General features: G+C 47.8%; 1 protein-coding gene across 1 annotated transcript in view; it reads right to left on the bottom strand.

Annotated features, from left to right (window-relative positions):
• LOC144506247 (E3 ubiquitin-protein ligase SIAH2-like) overlaps positions 1-25,169 on the bottom strand; it is a 75,005-nt gene extending 49,836 nt beyond the window's left edge. The window contains exon 1 of the mRNA XM_078232107.1: positions 25,035-25,169. Coding sequence (XP_078088233.1) covers positions 25,035-25,169 — 135 coding nt within the window. The remainder of the gene's footprint in view (positions 1-25,034) is intronic.
• Between the last annotated feature and the right edge of the window lie 585 nt (positions 25,170-25,754).

Genomic DNA, 25,754 nt, shown 5'->3' with positions numbered 1-25,754 from the left:
TTACGATGAGTTGGTAGAGTGGGCTAGCGGCAGAAGAGAAATCCCAGGCAAGAACAAGGCTAGAAAGAGTAGCAGCCTACAGTAACGGGAATGGAACAAAGTCTAAACTGACTTGCCACAATTGTGGCTGGCAAGGACACTTTGCGAGGGATTGCGGGACTCCATGGAAAGGGAACAGATTTGGGAACAGTGGGAAACATTGCAGCCACTGTAATAAATATGGACACACCGAAGCAGTGTGTTGGAATAAGCATGGGAGACCCACGACCCGATCCATGACCACAGCAGAACCGAGGAACCACAGAACCTCCGGGGTCAGCAAGATTGACGGTCTGCAGCTCCCATTCACAAGAGTAAGGAGGAGGGAAAGATTTACGTATCAGCACTAGTAGGGGGCAGGCAATGTGAGATGCTAGTGGACACAGGAGCATCCATATCTGTCACCGACCTACCCTTACCCACTACAAATAAAATGATTTACCTGACCGGGATAGGAGGGAACAAAACACCCGCCTACCTGAGCGAGACCACGTTGGTAGAGATAAATAATCTGTATATACCAATGAGATTTTATGTGTGCAAAAATAACGAGGGTACAATAATGGGAAATGATCTGATGAAAGAATATGAGATTCTGATAGACTGTGGAAAGGGAGAATTAATCTGGCCAAGACAGGACGGTCGGAAAATGAGAATAGGGAAACTTACAAGTCACCTCGAAACTATTAAGGTGGCCACAGTCACCACCAGAAATTGGGAATTAGAGACAGGAGGGTTCGGAGCCATCTGTGCCTCCGTCCCCGGAGTATGGGCTAAAACGAAGTTAGATACCGGTTTGACTAAAACGGACCCAATGAAGGTACCGGCAGTGGAGCATAAGCCACACCGACAATACCCAATCAAACCAGAGGCAGAGAAAGCTGTAGTGGAGATAGTTAAAGGGTTAGTGGAAAGGGGGGTTCTGAGAGAAACCACGCGCACCACTAACTCCCCAACATGGCCAGTGAGCAAGCCTGACGGAAGCTATAGGCTCACGATAGATTACACCGGACTCAATAAAGTCACATCCAAATTGCACCCCATTGTAGCAAGCCCTTCGACAATCCTGAATGGACTGTCACAGGAGCACAAAATATTCACAGTATTGGACATAGCCAACGGATTCTGGTCCTTACCATTGGATCCCGAATCCCAAGACAAATTCACCTTTACAGTGGGAGACAAGCAATACACTTGGACTCGTTTACCACAGGGATTCCACAACAGCCCCGCTATATTCCATCGAGCAATGAGTGACATCCTGAACAGGGTAGAACTGCCAGAGGGTAGTACGGTCCTACAATATGTAGACGATATCCTGATAGCTTCAGAGTCCAATTCAGGACATCAAGAAGCCTTATAATTAGTACTGAATGAATTAAAAATCGCAGGGTTAAAGGTGAGCCCCAAAAAGGCACAAATCAGGAAAGCACAGGTCCTATACCGAGGACACCTTATATCCCAAGGACTTAAAGAAATGCCAACGGACTGAAAGAAGGCGGTACAACAAATGCCGCGACCCGTCACCGTAAGAGGGGTCAGAAAGGTGCGAGGACTATTCAACTATAGCCGGAGTTTCATCCCAGAGTTCGCAAAATTAGCAGAACCCATACAAAGACTAGTCAAAGGAGGAAAACCAGCTTTAGATCCCGTAGAATGGGGACCCGAGCAGGAAGAGGCTTCCACTAAACTAAAAACAGCCCCTGGACTAGGATTACCCGATTCTAATAAGGACTTCCATATCCATTGTAGCAATGAGGGAGGGTTCTATTCCGCAGTGGTAACACAAGACCATGGCGACAGAAAGAGACCCATAAGATATTATTCCACCGCAGAAGGGCCGGTAGTCACCGGACTGCCAAGGTGCATAGCCGCCTTGGATTGCGCCGCCTGGGCTGTAAAGGTTAGCGAGCCAGTAATCATGGCAGGGAATATAATCCTTCACACCAAACACACCTTGGTGGAAATGTTGAACACGGGAAAACTAAGGTCAGTCTCAAACATGAGAAGGACTAAGTGGGAAGCTGTCCTCCTACCTCCAAGCAAGTCTGTGATAATAATAAGGGATACAGGGAATAACCCAGCAGAAGGGATTTTAGACGAAGGAGAGCCGCACAATTGTGAGGATATAGATATGGACGAAGGAGAGGGTAGGATAAAGGATATACCCTTAATAACAGCTGAGGAGACCCTTTTTGTGGATGGGTCATGCAAATATGTGGAAGGATCACCCCGAACAGGGTGGGCAGTAGTGAAGGACAAATTAGAGACAGTAAGGTCAGGAAGGATTGACGGAGGTCTATCCGCGCAAGTGGCAGAACTAGTGGCACTCACACAGGCACGAGAGTTATCTAAAGGTAAAACGGTGAACATCTATACAGACAGTCGCTATGCATTCGGAGTCATACATGACTACATGACAGCATGGGGAAGAAGAGGGTTCATAACTGATGCGCTACTCAAACACGAGGCCTGAAGCTCGGTAAATGAAGGCTTTTATTTACTGTAATGAAGCAGCCAGTAATTATATACACTATCCCAGACTGAAGGGGTCCCGGCCAGAGCAGGGACTCTTATACCTCTCCCAGGAGGCGGAGCCCGACTGGGATGTGCCACAACACTACAGTACAAAGGTGTAACAACCCCACCCTAACCCCAACAGCAACAATAGCACAACCCAACAGTAACATATGTACATCCTTGTAGTCCTGGCCAGACCCTGGCTCAGTACTATCCAGTGGGAACCAACGATGGTTCACCACATTCACCCCTCCTTTGAGAACAAAGGCCGGCGGGGTACAAAAACAGAATAAAGTGTCATCAGTCTATAAGTTCAGACGGTCAGGGGGACCGCACCGTCGTTGTGACCTCCTCAATACCGGCGGTGGCACCGGAGTAGGCACTTGCGGTGGCGTTCTCCCCAAGGCGGTGTCCAGCTGTTCTTCCACGGACTCACGGGCCGGTTGACCCTGAGGTGACGGTAGTCCATGGAATCCTGACACGCCCTGCAGTGGCGACCATCTTCCGGGCTCAGGCAAGCTGTACATGGGAGTAAAATGGTTAAGCAATGGTCCCGATGCTGCCCGCGCCGTGTCCGGGGAAGAAACAAGAGATAAAGGGTTTGTAACAAGGGGTATGGGAGCGACAGGGGTTGCTACGTCCCCTGCTGGCGCCAGGTCTCGGATCGAGACCGTATCCTCTCGCCCGTCAGGGTATGCCACATAGGCATACTGAGGGTTGGCGTGGAGGAGATGGACCTATTCGACCAACGGGTCGGACTTGCGGGCCCTTACATGTCGCCGCAGAAGGACGGGTCCTGAGTATGTCAACCAAGACGGTAATGAGGTCCCCGAGGAAGACTTCCGAGGGAATGAAAACATCCTCTCGTGGGGAGTAGCATTGGTTGCCGTACACAGGAGGGATCGAATAGAATGGAGCGCATCAGGGAGCACCTCTTGCCAACGGGAGACTGGAAGACCTTTTGACTTCAACGCCAGTAAGACAGCCTTCCAGACTGTAGCATTCTCACTTTCCACCTGTCCGTTACCCCTAGGGTTGTAGCTCGTGGTCCTACTAGAGGCAATCCCGTATGAGAGCAGGAATTGCCTCAAGTCATCGCTCATGAACGACGAGCCCCTGTCGCTATGGATGTAGCTGGGGTACCCGAACAGGGTAAAGAGATCACGGAATGCCTTGATAACCGTGGCAGCGGATGTATCAGAGCAGGGAACAACAAAAGGGAACCGAGAGTACTCGTCAATGATATTGAGGAAGTACACATTCCGATCAGTTGAGGGAAGGGGGCCCTTAAAATCGACACTCAGTCTCTCGAAGGGACGAGTGGCCTTGACTAAATGTGCCCGGTCAGGTCGGTAAAAGTGCGGTTTGCATTCCGTGCAAACCCAACAGCTCCTTGTTACTGACCTGACGTCCTCCACCGAGTAAGGCAGGTTGCGGGCTTTTATAAAGTGGTGGAGCCGAGTGACCCCAGGATGGCATAGGTCATTATGGAGGGCCTGCAAACGGTCCTCCTGTATACTAGCGCATGTTCCACGCGAGAGGGCATCCGAGGGCTCATTGAGTTTCCCTGGACGGTACATGATGTCGTAGTTATAGGTGGAGAGTTCAATTCTCCACCGCAAGATCTTGTCATTCTTGATCTTGCCCCTCTGCGTGTTGTTAAACATGAACGCCACGGACCGTTGGTCCGTGATCAGGGTGAACCATTTTCCCGCCAAGTAATGGCGCCAGTGCCTGACGGCCTCCACAATGGCCTGGGCCTCCTTTTCCACTGCTGAATGCCGGATTTCGGGGCCTTGGAGGGTGTGGGAAAAAAATGCGATGGGCCTGCCCGCCTGGTTAAGTGTGGCGGCCAGGGCGAAATCAGATGCATCGCTCTCCACCTGGAAGGGGATGGACTCGTCTACAGCGTGCATCGTAGCTTTCGCGATGTCGGCTTTCAATTTATCGAAGGCCAATCGGGCCTCTGGCGTTAGGGGAAAAGTCGTGGACTTAATGAGCGGACGGGCTTTGTCCGCGTAGTTGGGAACCCACTGCGCATAATAAGAGAAGAAGCCTAAGCATCTTCTCAGTGCTTTTGCACTAGCAGGCAAGGGAAGTTCAGAAAGGGGGCGCATACGGTCTGGATCAGGGCCAATGACCCCGTTTTCCACCACGTATCCTAGGATGGCTAAACGGCGCGTACGAAACACACACTTCTCCCTGTTGTAGGTCAAGTTCAGGCGAGATGCAGTGCGTAGGAAGTTCAGGAGATTCGTGTCTTGGTCCTGCTGGTCATGGCCGCAGATGGTGACATTATCCAGGTACGGGAAGGTAGCCCGCAGCCCGTTCTGGTCCACCATTCGGTCCACAGCACGCTGGAAGACCGAGACCCCATTGGTGACACCAAAGGGAACCCTGAGAAAGTGATACAAGCGACCATCCACCTCAAAAGCCGAGTATTGTCGGTCCTCTGAGTGAATGGGGAGTTGGTGGTCGGCAGACTTGAGGTCTATGGTGGAGAACACCCGGTACTGCGCAATCTGATTGACCATATCAGATATGCGCGGGAGAGGACACGCATCCAGCTGCGTATATCGGTTAATGGTCTGACTGTAGTCAATGACCATCCGGGGTTTGTTCCCGCTCTTGACCACCACGACCTGCGCTCTCCACGGACTAGCGCTGGGTTGTATGATCCTTTCTTTGAGGAGCCGCTGAACCTCAGATCTAATGAAGATCCGATCCTCAGCGCTGTAACGCCTACTTTTAGTCGCGATGGGCTTGCAGCCTGGCACAAGATTCTGGAACAAGGAGGGTGTGGTGATCTTCAGCGTCGAGAGGCTGCAGGCGGTTGGGCAATTTGGAGGCTGCTGCTGTTTTCCCACTGCCAGTGAAGGGAGTGGCCCACCGTACTGTAGGATTACGCTCCTCAAGTGGACCATGAAGTTTAGTCCGAGAAGTATTGGCGCGCAAAGATACGGCAACACGAGGAGCTTGAAACGCTCGTAAACTGTGCCTTGCACCTTCAAAGTTACCACGCAACTCCCTAGCACGGCAACAGACCGGGACCTTGATGCCATAGAGATTGTCTGTTTGGCAGGTTGAATCTGGGGTCCACACCGCTTCACAGTGTCTGGGTGGATAAAGCTCTCAGTGCTCCCGCTGTCAAACAGACAATAAATCACGTGGTCATTTACCTGGATATTCATCATAGATTTGTCAAGTCTATGAGGCTTGGCCTGGTCCAGGATGATCGACGCCACCGTTGGTTCATGAGCGCCACTGCAGGCAGCTGAAATTGATGAGGAGGACCCCTGCTGGTCGTTCGTGGTCAGTGTCGACCAACATGGCCGCTCCCATGAGTCGCACGTGGGTGAGGGCGCCAAACTCAGCGACCCCTGGTGGTCACACTCCTCCGACTCCGTCGACCATAATGGCGTCGTCCTGGCCTCGCACGTGGACGAACCCCACGATGACTTCGACGACGAAGACCCGAGCTCTGAAGAATCGCAGGCCGCACTGCCGTTCCTGGGTTTAGATCGGCACACTTTCGAATAGTGCCCTTTTTTACTGCATGCGGTGCACAACACAGCTTTAGCGGGACACCATTGCCGAGTATGCTTCGCTCCCCCACAGAAATAGCACCGCGGGCCGCCTGGGGTTGCTGCCATGTCTGGCCCGAGTGTGAGCACGCCATTACGCAGCATTTCGAACCCGAGGGACGAGGAGGGATTGGCGACTGCTCCTGCCATGTTGTCTCCACATGGTCCTCCGGATATAATACTAAGCTTTTGGAGGCCGTCTCGAGCATCTCTGCTAGCTCGATGGCCTGGGTAAGATCAAGGTTACCCTTCTCCAACAGTTTAAGTCGAATGTACGACGATCCGACCCCCGCCACAAATGCATCTCAGGCAAGGTCGTTCATGCTCTGCTCAGCCGACACAGCTTTGCAGTCACAGCCCCTGGCTAGCTGTAGGAGCTCGTTCGCATATTCCTCCATCGTTTCGCCAGACTGCCGTTGTCGAGTGGCTAGGAGGTAACGAGCGTGTACTTCATTTGGTAGTTTGATATAGCGCTTCTTCAGAAGCTCGAGGGCCTTAGTATAATCGGTGGCCGCACGGATCGCGAGGTAGACAGTGTCGCTTACCCTCGCATGGAGGACCCGGAGTCTGTCATCATCTGTGGTGACCGCTGCGGAGGCTGCCAGGTAGTCTTCGAAACACTTCAGCCAGTGGTCGAAGGTGTTAGAAGCGCCCACCGCACGTGGATCTAGTGTAAGGCGTTCCGGCTTCAGAATTTGCTCCATACTCTCTCTCTTTTTTTCCTTCTTCGACGAGAGTTTAACGACAGTAAATAAAATTGATGCGCTACTCAAACACGAGGCCTGAAGCTCGGTAAATGAAGGCTTTTATTTACTGTAATGAAGCAGCCAGTAATTATGTACACTATCCCAGACTGAAGGGGTCCCGGCCAGAGCAGGGACTCTTATATCTCTCCCAGGAGGCGGAGCCACAACACTACAGTACAAAGGTGTAACAACCCCACCCTAACCCCAACAGCAACAATAGCACAACCCAACAGTAACATATGTACATCCTTGTAGTACTGGCCAGACCCTGGCTCAGTACTATCCAGTGGGAACCAACGATGGTTCACCACAATAACCACGGGAGGGACCCCTATTCAGCACCAGCAAAGAATTGAGGCATTGTTGAGAGCTAGCGAGAAACCTAGAGAAACCGCAGTAATCAAAATTAAAGCGCACCAGAAAGAGCCAGGAAGAGATAACCCAGACTGGTTAAATTTCAAAGGGAACCAAGCCGCAGACAGGGCGGCACAGTTAGCCTTAGGACAGGAGACAATTGGCGAGCTGCCAATAGCAGCAACAGAACAGACAGGAGACGAAACAGATATTCGGGACTTACATGAGGATATCCCAAGGGAGGAAAAGGAGAAATGGGAAGCACAGGGAGCAGTCAAAGGGACTGATAACATTTGGAGACGGGAAGATAAGGTAATAGCACCAGAGTGCATACAAAACACCCTATTGGAACTACACCATGGACTCTCACATGTGGGTAGAGAGGCCATGATAACTAGTGTAGGAAAGGAATGGTGGTGGAAAGGAATGGGAAGAGACATAGCCCGACACTGTCACCGATGCGTGACGTGCATGCAACACAACCCTGGTAGACTCATAAAAATTAAAATGGGACACCAGCCAAGACCAAAGGGACCCTGGGAACATCTGCAAATAGATTTCACAGGCCACTACCACAATCCCATGGCAAAACTTATTGTCTGGTTATTATAGACCAGTTCACCAGGTGGGTAGAAGCATTCCCTACTACAAATTGTATTGCTACCACGGTGGCTAGGATATTGGCAGAAGAGGTAATCCCTAGATGGGGTGTACCCCTACAAATCGATTCGGACCAAGGGACGCACATCACCGGAAAGGTGGTAAAAACAGTATGCCAATTAATGGGGATAAAACAAAAATTTCACATCCCTTACCACCCACAGAGTTCTGGAATGGTGGAACGCATGAATAGAACACTTAAAAATGCACTAGATAAAGCCATACAAACATCGGGGAAAATGTGGACAGAGGTATTGCCCACTATACTAATGAGATTAAGGGCTACCACAAACCGGACCACCGGATTAACCCCTTATGAGCTAATGACAGGACGGGCGATGCAATTACCCGAAAGCATCATAACAGATGGGACCGATGTAGGTCCACTAAAAGATAAAATCAGGAGATATGTTTTGGAACTAAGCACCCAACTAAAAGGGATGCGCAAATTGGCAAAAGACAATCAGGAAATAAAAGACGCAGAGAGAGAGTTTGAGATGCTCCCTGACGTCCCAACAGCGGGAAGTCGCGTCCTAGTGAAAACACTACCTGACAAACCCGGGTTTGCACCAAAATGGAATGGGCCAAATGAAGTTATAATTAGTGGAGACACCTGTGCCTGTGTAGACATAAGAGGGAAAGGTACATGGAAACATTGGACACAGCTAAAATTACAGAAGGAAATAAATGAGTAAACTAACAGAACTGCTTTCCTCAACACAGGCAAAGACTGCAAGCAAGAACAACTGGCGCGCGCGGGTTGAATAGATAATATAACTTGTAAAGATTATATGAATTATAGTGTTAGGTTTGATATTTGCTCGTTGCGGATATGTATGTAATCGCGTATGTAATTGTACTACTTTGTGTTGTCGCGACTGTAAATTTAACTGGATTGGAGGATAACTTGTTTTACAAAGCTCACATACATTTACACGGGAATCGAACTGTATGTTACCCGTGAGCACAATCAGTAGAAGCCCTATTTGTAGCCACCTGTGGGTGGACCCCTCATGACTTATATACAGTAGATACATCAGATACACCCTGTAAGGGACAAATTGGCAAATATAAAAGAGGTATACAGGGGAGATGTGTGGGACTTGTAAACCCCACAGATCCTGTGTGCAGGGGGTTCCAACAGGGGAGAGGAAAAGCTTGTTCAGATACTGCAAGCTATCCGCTTTGTTTTATGGGGCAGGGATGGGGATGTGCCTATGCTTTGGTCCCTAAGAATGATTCCTGCGTGCAGACGCAGTGTGCCCGTCAACATTGTCAGGTTAATAAGGGACAGTTTACTTGCACTTGTGATGAACAGAAATGTCTGAATATAACCGCGGGAAGACAGCTCATTTGTGGACAATGCAATGGAACTCACATAAGCTCAGCCGAATGGACATACCCATTTGATACTTACCAGGTGGTGGGATCAAACAGAGAGTCAAGTAAACCGAACAATTGGCAATATGAACAAACTCATAATCAAGACACTAAATGTTATCGAGCTAAGAAGGGATATAGAACATAGAACATAGAAAAGCTACAGCACAAACAGGCCCTTCGGCCCAAAAGTTGCGCCGAACATGTCCCTACATACTAGGCTCACCTATAACCCTCTATCTTACTAACTTCCATGAATTTATCCAAAAGTCTCTTCAAAGACCCTATCGAATCCATGTGGATTGTGCCATTGAAGTGGACATGTGTTCCTCTTCAATGGTACTTACACGACAGAAACACCAAACCTCCCAAACTGTTTTGCAGTAGGAACAATCGGACCACTGACTGTTCCATGCCCTCAGAAGGGGCATATTCGGAGGAGAATAGTAACTCGGGCTATCAGCAAAGAATTATGCGCTGATTGGGAAGCCCCAGGCACAATGGGATCCTCACTGGGATATGAGTTCCTTGGAGCCTTATCTCTGGGAGGGGCAGTAGGAATAATCAGTGCAAAGAATAGGAATCATATTGTTTGTGGACTAACAGTCCTGGGAAACAGCACTTCAAAAGCACTGGAGGCTGTTAACCAAGAAATGGCTGAACTGAGACTATATGCACAACAGACACGATACGCAGTGGACTACCAGTTAACACAACAAGGGGGAGTGTGTACAATTATAGGCAATAAGTGCATAACCCATGTCACAGACGAGTCCTATAACATTACACAAGTCATCAACAACATCAGAGAGCAACTTGATAGCTTCAGACAGGGACCCAAGAAAGGAAGTAACTGGCTGGAATGGCTAGGGGGGGGGGCCTAAAAGTCTTGTATGGTACAAGAATTAAGATGTGGAGATGCCGGCGTTGGACTGGGGTAAGCACAGTCAGAAGTCTCACAACACCAGGTTAAAGTCCAACAGGTTTATTTGGTAGCAAATACCATAAGCTTTCGGAGCACAGCTCCTTCGTCAGATGGAGTGGATATCTGTTCTCAAACAGTGCAAACAGACACAGAAATCAAATTACAGAATACTGATTAGAATGCAAATCTCTACAGCCAGCCAGGTCTTAAATGTACAGACAATGTGGGTGGAGGGAGCATTCAACACAGGTTAGAGAGATGTGTATTGTCTCCAGACAGAACAGCTAGTGAAATTCTGCAAGTCCAGGAGGCAAGCTGTGGGGGTTACTGATAATGTGACATAAATCCAACATCCCAGTTTAGACCGTCCTCATGTGTGCGGAACTTGGCTATCAGTTTCTGCTCAGCGACTCTGCGCTGTCGTGTGTCGTGAAGGCCGCCTTGGAGAACGCTTACCTGAAGATCCAAGGCTGAATGCCCGTGACTGCTGAAGTGCTCCCCCACAGGAAGAGAACAGTCTTGCCTGGTGATTGTCGAGCGGTGTTCATTCATCCATTGTCGTAGCGTCTGCATGGTTTCCCCAATGTACCATGCCTCGGGACATCCTTTCTTGCAGCGTATCAGGTAGACAACGTTGGCCGAGTTGCAAGAGTAGGTACCCTGTACCTGGTAGATGGTGTTCTCACGTGAGATGATGGCATCCGTGTCGATGATCCGGCACGTCTTGCAGAGGTTGCTGTGGCAGGGTTGTGTGGTGTCGTGGTCACTGTTCTCCTGAAGGCTGGGTAGTTTGCTGCGGACAATGGTCTGTTTGAGGTTGCGCGGTTGTTTGAAGGCAAGAAGTGGGGGTGTGGGGATGGCCTTGGCGAGATGTTCGTCTTCATCAATGACATGTTGAAGGCTCCGGAGGAGATGCCGTAGCTTCTCCGCTCCGGGGAAGTACTGGACAACGAAGGGTACTCTGTCCACCGTGTCCCGTGTTTGTCTTCTGAGGAGGTCGGTGCGGTTTTTCGCTGTGGTGCGTCGGAACTGTTGATCGATGAGCCGAGCGCCATATCCTGTTCTTATGAGGGCATCTTTCAGCGTCTGGAGGTGTCTGTTGCGATCCTCCTCATCCGAGCAGATCTTGTGTATTCGGAGGGCTTGTCCGTAGGGGATGGCTTCTTTTACGTGGTTAGGGTGGAAGCTGGAGAAGTGGAGCATCGTGAGGTTATCCGTGGGCTTGCGGTACAGTGAGGTGCTGAGGTGACCGTCCTTAATGGAGATGCGTGTGTCCAAGAATGCAACCGATTCCAGAGAGTAGTCCATGGTGAGTCTGATGGTGGGATGGAACTTGTTGATGTCATCATATAGTTGCTTCAGTGATTGCTCACCATGACTCCAAAGGACAAGAATTATGCCAGGAGCCAGTGTATCCATCGAGGAAGAACTCATGATGAAGATCCCCGAAGACATCAGAAGAAACGAAGAAGGAAAGAAGAAGATTGACTTATATACATATAAATGTATAATTGTTGGTCTAGGGATTATTAAAGTCATAATCCGGACCAAAAGTGGGGAGTGAAGTGGGGAAAAACATAAAGATGGGTACATAACACATAAAATGGCTGCCTGGCAGTTAAATAGTCACCTGGGAAAGAGACATTAAACAGGCACTGACTTTTAGCGCAGACAGCTACTTGAAATTGAAACATGAAGGACAGACAGTTATTTAAAGTTAAACATTCAGGGAACAAATACTACAGGAAACAGCCAGGACTTGAGGCACTTTTAAGATAAGGACAGATCTAGGACAATAAGGACTGATAAAGAGGTTAGCCACAAATGGGAACGGGAATACATAAATGCAGGAAAACCAATTACTGTATGTATAGAGCGAAACTAAGTCATTGATAGGGAAAATGTACCCATTCTATGAAACAATGCGATGTTAAAAGCCAATGTCTGTATATGTCTGGCTGTAACGATGTGTTAAACTATCGATCCTACTCAGCTATAACAATGTGTTAAATGGCTAATGTCCAAACTATCCATTGTCTGAAAAGTATAAAAATGAACCACTCCTATTATATCATTGAGAGAAGGGAGCTGCCTAAAGTACTGCGGAGTGCCAGTGCCTTTCTCCACGAAGCTTCGTCAAATAAAACTGTATTGTTGAAACCTCCAAGTCTGACTCCGAAGTGGCAATTTTCCCACAACAGTACAAAGGGTGAATGCACCAATAAAACCAGGTTGCTAACCTTCTGACTTTAATTTTTGTTTCATTCAATTGTATTGCTAGGAAAATGGTTTTAGACAATTTAATCGGACTATTCAAAAGAGAATTGGATGAAAACTTGGGAAATGAATGATCTTCAGAATGTTTTGGGACTATTGGATCTTTCCTATAGACAGCACCAGTCTGATGACCCCCATGCTGTGTGATTCTGTGATCTATTGTTGGCTATGAACTCTGAATTGTCCTTTTCGTAGTCAAATTAAAAATCTAAACAGTTCTCCATTGCAAATTTCTTGTCGCAATAGCCGCCAAAGTCATTTGGAGGAAATGAAGTGAGCTGAGTGGGTGTTGCAGAGTGGAACGTATCGACCCTGTGTATATGAGGTGGATTGTGTTCTTTTCCATGCTGCTATGATGGACCATTCACTCATTTTTCATTCCCAATTTCTTGGATAAATGTGGCGTTACGTACTTTTGACAAAAACGTTTCAGAAGAACAAAGAGGTTAAAAACTCGATCTAACAGTTCAGAAACTTCTCTGAAATCCGAGTGTTTAAATCCAACGAGGGACACACTTTGCACTGCCTACTTGAATGATATATGAATTTGAACGGTACAAGTCAGTATTCTGACAGTGAGAGGCTTGAAAGCAGAGGAACTGACTGAATTCACCGCATCGGTGATCAGAGTTTTTTAATATTCCAACCCATTACAGCTTCATCCATGTGCAGACTCTGCACTGTAATTTCAATATTTGATGAACGCCTCTACTTTATTGGACAGGTTCAATGATCACAACTAAAGAGACTCAATAAACTCTGCATTTGTTCAAATCCAGTAGATTGACGAGATGGCCTTGTCAGAGGCACCATTTCAATATGTTTCTTGCATAATAGGGAAGGGGCCCACAGAATAATGCAGTAATTAAAGGGCTGCTGCTCAAAATTTAACAGCATGCAGCTACCTAAAGATACGTGATTGCATACAGAGTTCGCAAAAATCTGGGAGCTTTTCAAAAGGCTCAGAAATGTTTTGCACAAGTTCCGTCTGTCAAATAGTTGGCCAACAGGAGTATGAAAATGTATAACCTATTAAAGCTATTGCTAATTCATGGCAACCTCTGACCTTATAGTTCTGTCATTACATTTTGGGGCAGCACGGTGGCACAGTGGTTAGCACTGCTACCTCACAGCTCCAGGGACCTGGGTTCGATTCCTGGCTTGGGTCACTATCTGTGTGGAGTTTGCGCATTCTCCCCGTGTTTGCTCTGGGTGCTCCGGTTTCCTCCCACAGTCCAAAGATGTGGGGATTAGGTTGATTGGACATGCTAAATTAACCTTTAGTATCCTGGGATGTGAAAGGCTAGAGGGATTAGCAGGGTAGCTAAGTGGGGATAGGGCCTGGGTGGGATTGTTGTTGGTGCAGATCTGATGGGGTGAATGGCCTCCTTCTGCACTGCAGGGTTTCTATGGTTTCTACATCACGTGTACAACCAAACCTCAATAGGACCAAACCTCAATAAGACAACATGGTTTGTCTTCCCCTGACCCTAGGAGCTTGAGGAATGATCTTAGAGAGGTGTTCAAAATTAGAGGTGAATTTGAAAAGGTAGACACCGATAAATTATTTTCTCTTGTGGGAGAATCCAGAGCAAGTGGAACCAACTGCAGTTCGATCATCTAGAAGTGAAATCAGCAAACTCTTTTTTTTACTCTAAGGTTAATGGAACGTGGGGACTCTCTCCTCTACAACAGCTGTTGATATCAGGTCAATGGAAATTTACAAGACTGGGGTTAACAGTTTAGAGATCTGGAATGATACACTTTCACAGGCTTCATTAGAAACACAAAAGATATTTAATATGAAGAAAAACTATACAGCAATACAGCAGCTAGCCTGGTTGCCCTAGTCCTCTACATGTCTACTGCCTAAGAGAGGTCTCTATCCCCTGGGGTGATCACCCACTCTTAGTCCTCATTGGTCCCACAAGCCAGGTGACCCTTACTTTGCTGTGCTGCCCTTAAAGGACAATCACTACAAACCACCACATCCCTCCCCCTTTAACTCCTTTATACAATCTTCAATAACTAAAGTTACTCAGTTCTAAATTCTAACTCATAGAATCATAGAAACCCTACAGTGCAGAAGGAGGCCATTCGGCCCATCGAGTCTGCACCGACCACAATCCCACCCAGGCCCTACCCCCACATATTTTACCCACTAATCCCTCTAACCTACGCATTTTAGGATTCTAAGGGGCAATTTTTTAACCTGGCTAATCAACCTAACCCGCACATCTTTGGACTGTGGGAGGAAACCGGAGCACCCGGAGGAAACCCACGCAGACACGAGGAGAACGCACAAACTCCACACAGACAGTGACCCGAGCCGGGAATCGAACCCAGGACCCTGGAGCTGTGAAGCTGTAGTGCTAACCACTGTGCTACCGTGCCGCCTCAACAAAATATACAAGTGTGGGACAATGATAAAGCAAGTCTTTGAGGGGTTGTCCTGTTTCTCATAGAATGGCGTAATTCTGTAGTCTAAGATACTTCCACCGGATCAACATTAACAGGAATTGAATTGAAATAACAGGTAGCTCTTCTGACACAGGGTGTTCATTACTACTTGCTTCCGCATCAGACATCAGTTGTGTTTATAGAGGTTGATTAGGTACTTTGGCACTCATGGGTTTGAAAACATTTCTTGATGGCAACACTGACTGCTGGAGCAGTCTCTGTCTCTCTACTCCTCAAGTGATGCATATGTTTATGAGCGATCTATCTCTCCATGTCTACTTGGTACGACAGGAGTCTGGTCTCAGAGACAATAATTCCAGGGATGTAACTTGATCCACTACCGAGCTTTCATATTCAGACACTATGTCATATCATGTACTTAATATGGCTTTTTTATTGTTGCTCTGTTGCTGGTACAGTGCGGCCCCGTTATAACGCGATGGTTGGGGTCCATAAAAGCGGGGTCGCGCTAAATCGGGATCGCGCTAAATTTTTCAATTATTAGCGGGAAAAAAAGGGTCCAATGACACCATCGTGTTATATCCGAATTCGCGCTAAATCGGGGCGCGTTAAATCGGGGTTCCACTGTACTTAGATTGCGTGATAAAGTTTCTTCTCTTTCTAGCATTTCAATTCTTTTTCATCAATCATTTTATCATATTGGCTCTTGTGCTTTTCTATTTGTATGACCAGTAATCTTGTTCTGGCACGTAATCGCAGTTTCTTCCTCTGCCTGAATTGCTGATTCTGCTGTCAATTACAATGTTTTTACCTCTTCAGCTAATCTCTCATTGTCAGCATCTCTTCTTCAAGCTCTTATTCTCCTGATTCAATTCTTCACTGGACTTGTTCTTATTTTTGAGTTGCTTTTTCATGGAGTCCAGCTTATTCTACATTGCCTCATTAATTCCTCCTTCTTAACCTCATTTGCAAACTTTTGCAACTTGTTTTTCAAGTTTGGCGTCAGTCATTTAATCTTGTTGTTTCAATGTCTTCTCTCAAGCTTTAATCTTTGCTGATTCCTCTTTATGTTCAATAGTTCCTCATTTCTTTAGAAGTCTTTAATTTCCATCTTTCTTCTGAGGGGAACCTATCATGTTCTTGCTGGATCTATACATCTCACAAATGAAACCATCATTTCTACTTCAGCCAACCTCTTTTGGCTTCACTGTTGGTTGGGTGTGTTTCCATTCTGCAATTCACTTGTCGCCCTTCTTCTGGGGTCTTTTGGTGCTCTCTTTCTGGGATCTTTTGGTGCCTTCCTTCTGGGTTCTTCTATCACCTCCCCTGAGGTCTTCTGTTGCCTCTTAGTTGAGATCTTTGTTGCTTATGGACCTTTCTTGAGAGTTGCCCTCTATCTGGGGTATTCTCTAATCTTCCTGTCCATAGCCATTTGGTCCTTCTTGTGGTTGCCACTTTAAATGCATTGCTGCTTTATGATGGCACAGTGACACAGTGTTTAGCACTGCTGCCTCACAGTGCCAGGGACCTGGGTTCAATTCCAGCCTCGGGTTACTGTCCATGTGGAGTCTGCACATTCTCCCCGTGTCTGCGTGGGTTTCCTCCGGGTGCTTCAGTTTCCCCCCCCCACAGTCCAAAGATGTGCGGGTTAGGTTGATTGGCCATGATAAATTGACCCTAGTGTCAGGGGGATTCCCAGGGTAAATGTGTGGGATTATGGGAATAGGGCCTGGATGGGATTGTGGGTCAGTACAGACTCGATGGGCCGAATGGCCTCCTTCTGCATTGTAGGGATTCTATGAAGATGTTCATTTTTTTTTCACTGAGCTGTCAGCAGCTGCCAGTTTCTTCTCGGTGTTTATGCGTTTGAAATTTTGGTGCAAACTTAGCTGCTCTTTTTTGAACGTTTAAAATGTCACTTTTCCTGATGGGAAATTCTGTTAGTGAAGCCTGGAGATTATTTTCTTCTGGCCGTTTCAGAGTCTGTTTTCTTTCTCCTTTTTTTTGTCAATTTCACTCGGGATCCAATGGGGCCGTTGTTAGTAAAGTGGCTAACTTCTTTTTTAAACTGGTTGAGGACTTCTTTTTAAAACTTCAGAACCTCTGTGTTTGAAGTCCACCTGAGCAGCCCCGCAGACTCTGCTTCGACAGCGGGCAGCTTTGGCTCCGTGATTTTCCCGCGCTTCTCGAGAAGGGGGTGAAAGGTTATCGGGAATAGGCGGGAATGTGGGGTCGAGTTTACAATCAGATCAGCCGTGATCTTACTGAGTGGCAGAGCGGGCTTGAAGGGCCGAGTGGCCTACTCCTGCTCCTAATTCCGGTGTCCATAAGTAGTGGTTACTGCGGGGAAAGCCCTTGTTAATTCTTGGGGTAGGTGTCTCCACAGGGTCAGAGTTCAGAGTAGGAACAGCTTTGCACTTGGAGATGACAAGATCTGTCGACAGGAACTGCAGGAGACTCTACAGTTCTGTAAAAAGCTGACATTGTAACAGGGGGTCTTCTGTGCAATCATGCTAACTATTAGTTGGTATAGCCAGGTGCCTGAGGTTGTTTCTTGTTCATTAATTCTCTGGCTCCATTCCAAAGGCTTCAATTAATCTGATTTCATTTCCCTTCATCAACATGCTGAGAGGGAGCAGCAGCAGATTAGTGTTAGGTTGGCAAACGAAGTTACATTTACAAGTCCCTCCTGGAGTCGCCCTGAATGGAAATAAACCTGTCTGTCAGTGGGAGCAGAGATAATTACACCGAGCATTCCTGAAAGTTACTGGAGGACACTGTGGTCTCCGGCATCTCCTGCTCTCAGCTCCAACACTATTTCAATATTTTATCCCTGAAGCCCCCTGTGCTGCAACACTGATTGAATGGCCGCGGAAGCACTCCCCAACCTTCTCTGGGCAGCCACTTGATGGGTATTACTGGACAAGCAATCCAGTAAATGTGAGTTCCGATCTGTTCCCAGCTGTGCTGGGGAATGGGAATTCAGCTTAAACAAAAATCTGGAAATAAGCATTTCATGGAATCATAGAATCTACAGCATGGAGACAGGCCCTTCGGCCCAACTGGTCCATGCCAACCCATCTAAGCTAACCCCATTTACCTGCATTTGGCCCATGTCCCTCTAAACCTTTCCTATCCATATATCTGTCCAAATGCCTTTTAAATGTTGTCAGTGCCTCAACCAATTCCTCCGGCAGTTCATTCCACTTACGTACCACCCTCTGTGTAAAAAAAGTTGCTCCTCAGGTTCCCATTAATTCTTTCCCCTCTTAACTTAAACCTATGCCCTCTAGTTTTCGATTCCCCAACCCTGGAAAAATGGCTGAGTGTGTTCACCCTCTCTATGCCTCTCGTGATCTTATACACCTATATAAGATCACCCCTCAGTCTCCTACGCTCCAAAGAAAAATGTCCTAGCCTGTTCAATTGCTCCCTATAACTCAGTTCCTTGAGTCCTGGTAACATCCTTGTAAATCTCTTCTGCACTCTCTCCAGTTTAATAACATCTTTCCTGTAGCAAGGCGACCAAAACTGAACACAATACTTCTGTTAGCAGTACCCCTGACATTCTTTCTTCTACCTTCTTCCGTCAGGAAAAAGATACAAAAGTCTGAGGTCCCGCACCAACCGACTCAAGAACAGCTTCTTCCCTGCTGCCGTCAGACGTTTGAATGGACTGGGCAGCTTCCCACTGTGCCATAATGACTGCCGTGCTTAATGTGACTTCAATCACACACCTCGATGTTTGATTCTTAACTGTCCAGTAAAGAGGCCTCGCAAAGGCCTCATAAGGCAACTTGCCCATTCCAGCTATTAGTTTGATAAAACTTCCCCAAAATGCTTCCAATGCGTTTACACTCTTCCCGAAATAAGGAGATCAATGCTGTACATTTCTGGGGCCTGGCTATATACTGTGGCTGGACTGCGTATATACTGTGGCTGGACTGCGTATATGCTGTGGCTGGACTGCGTATATACTGTGGCTGGACTGCGTATATACCGTGGCTGGACTGCATATATACCATGGTCAGCCTGTGTATATACCATGGCTGGACTGCGTATATACCATGGCTTGACTGTGTATATACCATAGCTGGACTGCATATATACCATGGCTGGACTGTGTATATACCATGGCTGGACTGTGTATATACCATGGCTGGACTGTGTATATACCATGGCTAGACTGTGTATATACCATAGCTGGACTGCGTATATACCATGGCTGGACTGCGTATATACCATGGCTGGACTGTGTATATACCATGGCTGGACTGCGTATATACCATGGCTGGACTGTGTATATACCAGGGTGTGAGTTTATGCCCCTACACATGTAGCACTTTAACCATGAGTCCTCTTATTAAAAACTGCTGTTGAGATTCTCCCTTGAGTAGCGCCATGGCCCCTACGAGTGCTTCACCTGCACTCATCCTTTGAGGGATTTAAAGGGAGCTATCTACTTTAACAGGGTTGACATACATCTCTGTTATAACAGCAAGCAGACAAACCTGGCGTGAGTGCTTTAAACATTTGCACAACCACCTCACCCCGTGATCCTGTCCGCACTCATGCCCCCAATTCAATCGCAGGGATAGGGGTGGGCTAGACCCCACACTGAACTGTACAACTCCTGAGCCTCATCCCCACATCCTGACGGCAGCGGGCAGCCTTGTGCCAGCTTTCTGATGTTTTTGAAAACGTGGTTAAATGCCAGCGCTGATTAGCATTCAGTAATATATTTCACAGAGAGAGAGTCAGAGACAATAGCAGCATGTGGGCTGTTTGCTACTTCATTTAAAAGTAAAATATTGCATGAATTTCTGCAAAGGCCACTTCACTCAGATGTCCCTCTACTCAAGCTCCACAGCGTGAGCTACTGAAAAGATTCTTTATTCAAATGCACTTTCATCTGAAATTTGAATTAAAGATCTGTCCAATATTAACCTCAAAGCAACCAATGAAAGATGAAAGAGTTAGCCAGGATTGTCCAGTTTAGCTGGAATTAGGATTACCGACTCTTCAGGATTAGCCCAGAGTGTGCAGGAATGAAGGATTAATCTGCCAGACTCCACTGTGAGCAGTCCCAGAGGAAAAGCACAGCCAGATTCCAATCAAGTTACGTCTTCAACTCCTTTAAACACTTCCATTTATTAATTACAATAAACATCAGACTGAGAAAGGGTGGAAATGATGGAGGGGTATGGAGGGGGTGGGGATATGGAGGGGATGGGGATATGGAGGGCGAGGGGGGATATGGAGGGCGAGGGGGGAATGGAGGGTGAGGGGGGTTATGGAGGGTGAGGGGGTTGTAGAGGGCGAGGGGGAATGGAGGGTGAGGGGGGTTATGGAGGGTGAGGGGGGTTATGGAGGGTGAGGGGGGTTATGGAGGGTGAGGGGGTTGTGGAGGGCGAGGGGGAATGGAGGGTGAGGGGGAATGGAGGGTGAGGGGGAATGGAGGGTGAGGGGGTTATGGAGGGTGAGGGGGTTGTGGAGGGCGTGGGGCGAATGGAGGGTGAGGGGGGAATGGAGGGTGAGGGAGGTTATGGAGGGTGAGGGGGGTTATGGAGGGTGAGGGGGGTTATGGAGGGTGAGGGGGGAATGGAGGGTGAGGGGGGTTATGGAGGGTGAGGGGGGAATGGAGGGTGAGGGGGGTTATGGAGGGTGAGGGGGGTTATGGAGGGTGAGGGGGGTTATGGAGGGTGAGGGGGGAATGGAGGGTGAGGGGGGTTATGGAGGGTGAGGGGGGAATGGAGGGTGAGGGGGGTTATGGAGGGTGAGGGGGGTTATGGAGGGTGAGGGGGGTTATGGAGGGTGAGGGGGTTGTAGAGGGCGAGGGGGAATGGAGGGTGAGGGGGGTTATGGAGGGTGAGGGGGGTTATGGAGGGTGAGGGGGGTTATGGAGGGTGAGGGGGTTGTGGAGGGCGAGGGGGAATGGAGGGTGAGGGGGGAATGGAGGGTGAGGGAGGTTATGGGGGGGTGGGAGTATAGAGGAGTTATGGAGGCTTGGGATGGCCAACCTTCCTATCAGATGAAAATGCTCACAAATGAACAGTGATCCTTCACTATAGGGACGTGATTGTAACACTCATTGTCTGCAGTACAATAACAATCAAGCTGTCAGCAGCTCAGCAGGCCGGTTTGATGGGTTTTCCATTCAGCTTTCAATCACTGAGTGGAGGGTGGATCTGAAGGTGTGGGTGGGTGTGTCACTCCTCTGGCTTCAGGCAGCTGGGTGACAAACTGTCCAGATATCAGACAAGAATGAATGTCTGGACATTCTGTCACTTGTGCCATGAAATGAGGAAAAAGCTTGTTCTATTCTGAGACAGGGGTCAGTTATATAGTAAGAAGTCTCACAACACCAGGTTAAGGTCCGACAGGTTTGTTTGGTAGCAAAAGCCACTAGCTTTCGGAGCGCTGCCCCTTCATCCGGTGAGTGGGATTTCAGTTCACAAACAAGGCATATAAAGACACAAACTCAATTTACAAAATAATGGTTGAAATGTGAGTCTTTGCAGGTCTGCTTTCTTGCATCTTTGTAGAAACTTGATGTCTGTGTCGATATGCGCGATCTTCTTGGAGATCTCCCTGAAATCCCACTCACCTGATGAAGGAGCAGCGCTCCGAAAGCTAGTGGCTTGTGCTACCAAATAAACCTGTTGGACTTTATCCTGGTGTTGTGAGACTTCTTACTGTGTTTACCCCAGTCCAACGCCGGTATTCCACATCACAGTTATATAGAACAGACCTGGTCCTGGTTGGATCAACAGCACCAGCAGAGGCAGCACTGGAAGGATCCAAACAGGGAGCTTCAGGAGAGATGGGCACAGAGGGCGAGGGTGGAAAGGAGGGCAGCAATGGGACTCCCTCCCTGGCAGAGGAGAGGGTGATGGAGGGAGGGAGAGGGGCGAGAGTGAATCCCATTCCACAGAATTTTCGGCTATGTGTAGAGTGGGGTGAGCATTGGTTGTTCCTGTCAAGAGAGTTGAGTAGAGAGGGCTATAGATGCATTGCTTCATTGGCACAAGATTTGGGATGAGAGGTGTAAGATCCATCTGTACAGTTCAGCAGGATGCTGACCCTAGCTTCGGGTGCTCAGGTGATGTTGGGTGAGGGAGGGCTGTGGCTGGAAGAGGAGGAGACAGCTGCGCAGTTGGTCTCAGTCTTGGAATAACATTGAAATAAACTTGACACGGAACTATTATTAGCCATCTACAATTGCCTTGAGGAACTATTTAAAACTGATGTCTGTAACAGCAGCAGTCTGCAATGCTTATTGAAAGAAATGCCCTTCGAAAAAACCCTCTCGGTCTAAGTGCCATCAGTATCAACACGAGAGAGCACTCAAATTAAGAAATGTAATTACTTTTCAGTCCAGACCAGCACTGTAATAGCAAAAGAGGCTGAAGTTAAACACTAATAAACCCCCAGGCAACAAATAATAGCTACATGTTTTAGGAGCTAAGTGCTATCCGTTAAAAGAGCATCTATTTTCCAAATAATATTGCTTCAATTTAAGAGACAGTTCCGTTTAAATGTTGAATAAAAATAGAGCCTTTTTTTTGTAACAAATATCCATATTCCCTGAAGGAATTTGCCAGCTAACACATCAGATCAAGGGGGAGGGAACAAAAACAAGAGGAATGATCATCATCATCAATATCAGGGCTTTTAAACCATGCCAGGCTGTTAGTGTCACAATACATTTATTGATTCATTTTTCATGTCGGTGCTGGAATGTGCGCTGTAACTTTCCTTTGGCTCAAGTTAATGGGGCGCCCAATCAACCCAAATGGCGCTTTATCAAAATGCAATCCCCCCCCCCCCCCCGCCCCCCCGACTCCTCCTATTTCTTTCCCCAAAATGGTTAAAAGATCGTTCTCGCTGCAAGGTGGGAAGGCGGCTGGGATGTTGGGGTGGCTGAGGTGGGGGTAAGCGAGCGGAAATATCAATCAATCAACCCCGTGGGCAATCCCGGAAATTCTCTGGCAATTTCACCTGAAATGCACCAAGCCGAGCCTGAAGAAGCGAGTGGATGTCACCCGTAAGGGAGCTAATGACGGGGGGTGGGGGGAAGATCGCATTAGCATGAAATGCAGCCTCAGCATGAAGACAATCTCCTTCGAGCAACATAGCAGCATTTAAGGGGCAACTAGACGAACACATGAATAGGATGGGAATGGAAGGATATGGACTCCGTAAGTGCATACGGTTTTAGTTTAGGCAGGCATCATGATCGGCACAGGCTTGGAGGGCCCAAGAGCCTGTTCCTGTGTTGCACTTTTCCTTGTCTAGCCATCTAGTCGCTGGGTTTTCCAGTCCCATGGGTTTGAATGGAAGGGAAAGTGCCCTTTCTGTAATGGACAACCCATCTGCAACACCACTTGTACTTCAACCTACCCCAATCTGCTCCCTCGCAATTATTCCTCTCCCTTTTGAGGATGTTCCAGTGACAGGGCACAGTTCTGGTCTGCAGCGACCAGAACACGGTGGCACAGTGGTTAGCACTGCTGCCTCACAGCGCCCAGGGACCCGGGTTCAATTCCCAGCTTGGGTCACTGTCTGTGTGGAGTTTGCACATTTTCCAAGTATCTGCGTGGGTTTCCTCCGGTTTCCTCCCACAGTTCAAAGATGTGCAGGTTAGGTGGATTGTCCATGCTAAATTGCCCCTTAGTGTCAGGGGGACTAGTGAGGGTAAATGCATGGGGATAGGGCCCGGGTGGGATTGTGGTTGGTGCAGACTTGATGGGCTGAATGGCCTCCTTCTGCACTGTCGGATTCTCTGAACTGAACTGAAGGGCAGCCTGGAGCTGTATTTGTTCATATCATGAGTGGTCATTAAGTTGGATGGGAGGGCAATCCTGGTCGTCCCAATCCATTTTCAACACCCCCCCCCCCCAAACTCCACCCCCCCTCCCCCCATCCCGTTGTGAATATTGACATTTGTTTTTTTGCCAGCCTGGCTGTGATATGGAACTCGCCTTAAATCTCACCCAACACTTGCTTGCACTCTCTGTAAAAGAGTCCATTGTACTGGAGGGGCTGAATGGCCACCCCCTCTCCTTGTTTCCTGCGCTGAAGGAAAGCAGGGAGTGCCCTGGTCTCTATTTATCCTTCAGGCAGCATCACTAACACAGATAATCCAATCATCACTCCATTGATGATTGTGGGATCTTGCTGTGCGCCCTGTTTCCTACATCACAGCAGCCAGCACGCTTCAAAAGTGCTTCATTAGTGGTAAAGTGTTTTGGGACACGCTGAGGCCAAGAAAGGTGCAATAGAAATGCAGAAATCCTCCTTTCATTAAGGAGTTGCCCTTGTCCAAGCACACTGTGGCTCAGGTAACGTGCCCCAGGTACCCTGCAAATCATCATTAAAATAAATATATCGGTTGAAAAGGGGAGGGCTTTGACTCAACTATTTCCAGGGAAATTACTAGTTCAGGTTTACATCCAAATAACATCGCCGCTTATCAACAACAGTCCAAAAATCACAAATGCAATCAAAATCTCCAACACTACACTGAGACAGAACATTTTTCCTCTGGCTTCTCTGTCTGACAGTTGAATATTAAATCCTGTACCAGGCGCTGAATGTCAATTTAAATTCCGAGAGGGTTTCACTGTTGGTGACCACACAGGGAAAAAAACCCAGCTTAATCTGTCTAAATCCTTAAATATCCCCCCAAAGTAAAGATTACAGCATCCATTCAACGCCTTGTGTGCACTTTCTCCTACACGCTTGCTATTCTCGTCCTTAAGATGGACATATTGTAAAAGTAATAATGCCAGACTGGTTCCGGTGATAATGAACGCAGTTTGATTTAGCCAGGAGTGAAGCTTGAATTGTCCAGCCTGTCAGACTGTGGTGATCTGATCTGTTATTCCAGCAGCTCCCTCTCCCTCTCCCTCTGCTCACTGTGACCTCTGGGTGCCCCTGCATTACTCCGAGGGTCAGGCAGTAATGGACAATTCACCACAATACTGAAGCCACAGTGCTTGCCGATGTGGACACATCTCCCAGCAGCGCTGTCTCCCCCCCCCCCCCCTCCTTTACAACAGGATTAAATTCCAAGGAAGCAGTTTGCAGAGCACATTCAGTGGTAACCTTTTCACTGGCACTTACCGTAAGGCTGCGTGTAGGTCGGACAACGCACACAAGTTGGATAGCGGCTGAGAATGCTGTCTTTGCCTTGCAGTGCTGGTACCTGAAGTGAACAAGATCTAACACAAAGCCAAAGCAGTGTGTGAAAAAAAGCATTGCCACTTTTTAAAAATGTTGTTGCTGGATGCGAGAGACCAAAGGAATGAACTCCCGAAGCAGGCTGAGGGGAATCTCGAAAGGGAAGAGTTTAGTGGAGCTTTGCAAGTTCTGATATGCCCTCTCAATATAAAATGCTTAAGAGTTCTTGCAGCAAGGCATTAACCAATAGAAGGACAGCAATGTTATCCTCAAGGGCCAGGGGCATCCAATAACAAATAGCTCCCCTCCCTCTCCCATCACACTCACTAAACCCCTGATGAATAGTCCACAGGAAGATGCATTAATAAATATCCTACAACACCATTATTCTGCTTGGACTTTGTGATCACAGTCAAACTGGAATACAGTGTTAAAGATCATGAACAGCCACATTCTGGTTTCAAGAGTTTTTTAAAATGAGAAATTGAAGAGAAATAACAGCATCTCAGTGTTTTTCACCTGGCAGTTCTGTGTTGGTAGAGTACTGTGAATCCTTCACTGAAATGCTTCAGAGAGTTAAACCAGCAATTCAAAACTACAGTGGCACAGTGGTTAGTATTGCTGCCTCACAGCGCCAGGGACCTGGGTTCGATTCCCAGCTTG

Source organism: Mustelus asterias, chromosome 17, assembly GCF_964213995.1.
Source record: "Mustelus asterias chromosome 17, sMusAst1.hap1.1, whole genome shotgun sequence".
In the NCBI taxonomy this organism is placed as follows: domain Eukaryota; kingdom Metazoa; phylum Chordata; class Chondrichthyes; order Carcharhiniformes; family Triakidae; genus Mustelus; species Mustelus asterias.
The sequence above is the reverse complement of the archived record's forward strand: the minus strand, read 5'-3'. Positions and strand labels throughout refer to the sequence as shown.